We start from the raw sequence: 6320 nt of genomic DNA on the forward strand, positions 1-6320 counted from the left end.
ATGAAAATCTTCAAACATATCGTGTGTGTGTTGTTAATTATCCAGACACTGGATTGTGTTTTGACTCAAAATGTGACCATAAATGCGAATGACAATCCCTTGAATTTCACCGATGAAGATTTCCCCAAAGAATTTGCCCCTACGTGGCAGGTGAACTTTGAAGAGAAACTCGTCAATGTATCCATGAAACAAAGCAAAGTTTTGCAGATTGAAATTGTCAAAATCGATCCAAATTGGAGTCCTGATTTCGAATTGCACATCGTACCCGGCGATATGGGCTTGATACGTTTAAGTCACAATATCATAACAGCCAAAGACTTAAAAGTTGGCCAGACATCATGGAAGGGAAATTTCACAATGGAGGGTATCTTATTGGGTCGCACTCCCGTCTATGTAGAGCTGAGAAGCCCCAATCAGGAGACCGAGACAGCTGCCGAAACTATGGATGTGATAATATTGCGTAAAATTGACAAATTGGATGTGGCTTTTCGTACTTTAGTTGGTGGGTTTGTAATGCTGCTGTATGTTAACTTCGGTGCGGCCTTGGAATTGGATGCTCTGAAAAGGATTCTGCTGAAGCCCATCGGTCCAGCAATTGGTTTTGTCGGTCAATTTTTAATAATGCCCATCTTGAGTTTCTCCATCGGTTATTTCCTGTTCCGTGATATGATTGAATTGCGTTTAGGTTTGTTCTTCACCGGCTCGACACCTGGCGGCGGTGCTTCGAATATTTTCACAGTGCTGCTAAGTGGCAATTTGAATTTGTCCATTACGATGACAGCCATTAGTAATTTGCTTGCCTTCGGCATGATGCCATTGTGGATCTTCACTTTGGGTGCTCTCATCTTCGAGGACGGTAATTTGATTGTGCCGTATAAAATGATTGCCAGCATGAGCTTTTCTCTGGTGTTGCCCCTTTGCATTGGTATTGGCCTACAGAAATTTGCACCAAATTTTGCTAAAAAAATGATCAAGGTGCTGAAGCCGTTGGCATTGATTTTCGTTGTTGGTATAATGGGATTTTCGTTTACTGTCAATACCTATATTTATAAGCTGTTTTCATGGAAGGTAAGTGGGTCGGAAGTGAAGTAACTATTTTTATTTTAATTTGATCGATCGGATGACCATTTTATGGTGTGGATCGTTGAAATTGTATAGAGGGAAAGTCATTTTATTACTAGTGGTCAAATGCAAAAAAAAAAATGTGAGGAAAAGACTTTAAATTATTATGAAGATCGGCTAAAAATACGAAAATGTTAATACGCTTCCAGCTGCTTCCGTTGAAGAAGAAATGCAGCTATTTCCACTGGATGAGTAGGCTTGGCAGGGTGGTGTGCGGGCCTGTACCATACGCTGGGCATACATTCTGTACGCTGACATCAACCCGTACCCAATACGAATAACCACCTTTATATGGAAACTATACATATCTACATGGAAACTATATTGAAATTTGTTATACCATAAGAGTGTAACTCCAGTCTGATCCTTAAATTCGAATATAATCACAGATCGATACGAATCGAATTGGGGATAAAGAATAACTATTGAATAGATGCTGTGAATGGTGGGTGTCTTTATTGATTTAGTTTTAGATTGACGGGACTTCAAGGAATTTCATTTAGGGCTTTTTGCATATGTAGAAGTTACATTGATGTTACGACGAGCTTCATGAAGATTCGACTGACCTCCTGTAGAATGTTGCCTTTTGGCTAATGATAGTATATACACTTTGATACGGTGAAAATGTGCCTCATCAAAATATTGGTTTTAGACCCCATGTTTCTTTGGACCAAATCGGTTTCAGAAAATTTGGAGTCGATTTACAAATGTCCGTCCGACCGGTCGGATTTTGCACATCGTAATATTTCTACTAATCATAGTTCAAGTCGAAGATGGGGAATATCGATTCACTCCTTCTGGTACCTCCCCCACAAAATAGTCAAAATTGAGCAAACAATTATGTATTTTATAATATTATGCGAACGGACTATCCGATTTGAAGCAAACTTTGTACAATCTATTATCTTTACCATGTCTGGATCAAGTATATGGAGAAATTGGGACCCATTGATCCAATCCTTCTGGTACCTCCCCCACAAAGGGTCAAACTTTTAAATTTTTATAAATCCAATATCAGGCAAATGAAATGTCCGATTTGAACCAATCTTTGCACTACCTATTATATTTAACAAGCCCATATCAAGTCCGATGATGGGACCCATTGGTCCACAAATGGTTAAAATTTTTAATATTTGAATATCCAAGATCAGGCTAATGGAATGTCTTTTTATCCTTACTATGCCCAGATCAAGTCCGAAGATGGTCCTCTCCTTCTGGTTATTCCCCCACATAGGGTCATAATTTCATATTGCAAATAATAAAACATGTGTGTAATTCTGAAGACCTCTACAAACCATAGGCTGGTGTATATATCTGTTCGCAAAATCGACTGATATTTTTTTACTTGTTTTTGGTATCCGATTCTTAATCCCCAGCAGACATTTACATGCATTCCAACATGTATGAAGACGTTCAAAGTTATTTAAGTGGCAATGAGCCGTTTCGGTATTCTACCTTGTCAAAATAATTGGAAAGTGACCTTAATCGAAGCACAGGATATATCACATAAACTATATGCATATAGGAGTTTTTTTGGATAATCGAACCGCAGGATATATCAAATAAACTATATAAATATAGGACTTTTTTCGGATAATAGGCGGCGTAGTGTTCCGGGATATTTCCGATCTATAACATCGCCATCAAGCTCAATTAGTTCTTGTTTGATAGCTTCGTTAATCATTGTTCCAGTTATTCCAGCTAAGTAGATGATTAGTCTGTTGTAACCTGTCCTGGGTGATGAGACGGCCATCTACTGTTGTCTAGAAACAACATTTCCTTCAATTTTATGCAGTGGTTGGGGTCTTTGCTTATTTAGTTTTGATATTTTCCTCTGGGAGGCGCTCCTGCCTTTTCCATTCTGTGTTATTCTCATCATGTGTAGATGCCGAGGTTGTCAGGGGGCTTTGGATTCATTTCATCTGAAGGGGGATGTAAACCTCTTTTAGAAGACCCCAACCATTTATCCACAACAAACCGGCAGTTCAATTATTTGTTCTTGATGTCGAAGGCGCATAAAATCCTAAAATAGGGCGAGACTGTATATTGGGACTATCAAAACATGGACATGTTGACAAATTTTAGTCAGGAAGTTCTTTATTCTCTGACATCATAGTCTAGAAAATCAAGCAGGGACCTTGAAAATATCATTGAAATGTTATGCCAACGTTATTTTAAAGACCAGTTTATCCTGTATCGAATACCAAACTACTATTTTTTAATGTTGTGAACTCTATTGCGTTTTCAACCGACGGACATGGATATAAAATATTTGAAAGTATTCCAAACGGAGTGACAAAATTAATATCCCGTTCATAAGTCAAAACATTTTTTAGTTTCGTTAAATTTTGTCTGATTCCCGACATTATTTCTGAGATCGACAAAATATTAATTATAGAGCTTCGGAACATTGCTGGACACATTTAAATCTATATATCCAGCAATATAAAAGCAATCTTTATATTGCTGGATATATAGATTTAAATGTGTCCAGCAATGTTCCGAAGCTCTATAATTAACAGAGTTAGACTGATTATCAGAATTTTAGAAACAATATAACTTGGGGAATTTATCAACTTGTAGGTATTGTAGCGCTATTTAAAATGATTTTTCACTATGCATTTTATCTAGGTAGAATTGATATTGATATAAATTTAATTTTCATATTAGGTCAATATGTATTTCCCACTATAAATACATCACCCAATTTTATAACAGGACTCTTTGGACTCCTTTTGCGTATTTTTTATTTTATTTATGAAAATTCCTACAACTAATTTTACTTCCTCTTTCCTTTCCAGATTCTTATTGCCAGCAGTGCCCTCTCATGGTTGGGCTACTTACTCGGATGGGTTATGGCCAAAATATGCCGTCAATCGTCGCGTGATGCCATCACAATTGCCATTGAGACGGGTATACAAAATATTGGTATTGCCATCTTTATGTTGAATTTCACGTTGCCACAACCACAGGCGGATATGACAAGTGCTGTCCCAATGGCAAATTCAATGATGACACCAATTCCATTACTTATAATCTATCTAATTAAGAAGATCTTCTTCCGTAATAGCAACAAAGACGAGGAAGAAGAAACTATCGAAAAGGAGGATATTAAATATAAAGAAGTTGAAGCTATTATGGTTAATGACAAAAAAGAGATTAAGGCATAAACTAAATGGACAAGCAGAATGTCCAATCATTTCATTTGTAAATAATTGATTTAGAAAAAACTATGTACAAAGACAAAACTCTAAAGAATATTTAATAATTAATCTAATAAACAAATTATGGTAATATTTACCTTGAATGCACCACATACACACACGCATATTATTTCGAAATTATGATATTATAGAGAGAATAAGAAAGATTATCAAATGATAAAATATAATATAAAATATAACATAATGTATATATATATATATATATATATATAATCTACGGGATTTTTTATAATATTTAAAAAATATATATAAATCGCATGGAAACCTGAGTCTTCATCGGAATTAAAGAATCGAGTTATTCAACACTAGTCAACGAATAGTCCTTCAGCGAATACGAGATGAAAACTTCAACAGAAATTCTATTAAAATTTTCTGCATAGGCTTCCTGTTCTAGAGGATCTCTTTTCTATTATAGCAACTCTCTTGGTCGTGCAGATCCTTTCAGAAATACCCAAGCTGGTAAAAAAAGGACACAGATACGGTGACGTATGGGATGGATATTTGTCTCCTCATGTAGATGGTTCACTGCCGTCATGAGCAAGTCCAAGTCTCTGACAAGTCCGAATACGTCTTCATTGAGTAGCCCCAGACCATCTGTTATAAAGCTCTGCGCAGTTGAACGGCAACTAAGGATCCTGTTCTTCTTTTTAACTTATTGCTGTTTCTGTCAAATGTGACATCCTTATGAGTGACATTTTGCTTTGGGATACTCTCAGTTGCCTTTTCCTGTGCATTTTTGTTCGGGATTAGAGCTGGGCTTCAGGTCAGAAGTCGGCTTAGCACCTTTGTCAGAGACAGTGGGCTTCGCCGATTCTACTACTTTTGTGCGAGTAATGAGATTTGGGAGGGAGATCTTGTCCATCTCGAGTTCACGATGGATAGCGTGAGGATAGATTCTCTCGAATTTCCTCACATATCTCATCTTACCCTTGATAAGGTGTACCTCCCTCTCGGAGATCAAATTCGCGTCTCTCCCCACGAATTTGCGAAGATACGAAACAGCACATTTGTAGTGCTTCGCATCAGTCATTTCTTGGGCTGTCCCAACATTCGAGGCTCTGTCCGTTTTCGGGGTATCAACACATTCCTCATCGTCGGACATCACCTCTGTTGCAGATTGCCTCTAAAGTTTGTCGGCTGGTGCCGACACAGGACCTGTTGAAGTCAGACTGGAGGTCGGTCGGACAATAGGGTCCACACTTCCTTCGTTACTAATATGGCAACCCCCCTGTGTAGACTTGGCTGGGATCACCGTGGTGTCCAGCTCATCATCAGTCAGGGTGAGATTTAATAGCAGTTCCTCCGGAAGCGTGTCCCCACATTGATCTTCCGGTGCCAGTCTGTCTAACTGGTCGAAGAGTTCCTTGGTTTGTTCCTCAAGACTAGAGTCCCATGTAGATCGTCCCCTCCCAGAACTACAGTCCTGTCAGCCAAAGACTGATTCTCATCAGTCTTGACATGTTCTTTTGCCAAAGGAATATCCGGTTCGTCATCATTTTGGTTTTGAATTGGTGCACTTGTAGCAGGTACAGCTGTAGGTGCCAAGGGATCCACACCTAGAACAGCCGGATCAAACTTACTACCTTTTTCCAAGTGTGGGGTCTCCATTTGTCAAATGTTGACACAACTACTTGGGCTTACTATAAAGCGTAGTAGTAAGGTCTCCATTTCATACACAAATAATTGAAATATCTTTTGTCATTTTTAAAATGCACTGCAGGCCTGTGAAAATAATTTAAGGTCTGCGAAAATAATTTTGAAATTAATAATTAATTTTTCATCATACTGATTCAATTCTATGTATGGCCGGTGCCTTTATAATAGACCAAACATGCAACTATATACCTAATAATGGAATGGAGAACAATTTGAAATGGAAATTATTAGGAAGTTACCAATTATACACAATTAAAATATCTCCGATTCAAACACATGCCCCGATATACTCTATTCGATATTAGCAATACGTCGGAG

The 6320-nt window shown here is 37.8% G+C and overlaps 1 protein-coding gene across 1 annotated transcript; it reads left to right on the forward strand.

The window, feature by feature from the left end:
- LOC133328995 (hepatic sodium/bile acid cotransporter-like) lies at nt 1–4292 on the forward strand. The gene is made up of 2 exons (XM_061537496.1): nt 1–1068; nt 3924–4292. Exons 1-2 carry the CDS (start codon nt 1–3, stop codon nt 4290–4292), a joined length of 1437 nt encoding a protein of 478 aa, XP_061393480.1.
- Nucleotides 4293–6320: the final 2028 nt, after the last annotated feature.

Source organism: Musca vetustissima, unplaced genomic scaffold (genome assembly GCF_032173495.1).
Source record: "Musca vetustissima isolate MV318-11 ecotype Yass unplaced genomic scaffold, APGP_CSIRO_Mvet_v1 utg161935, whole genome shotgun sequence".
NCBI lineage: Eukaryota > Metazoa > Arthropoda > Insecta > Diptera > Muscidae > Musca > Musca vetustissima.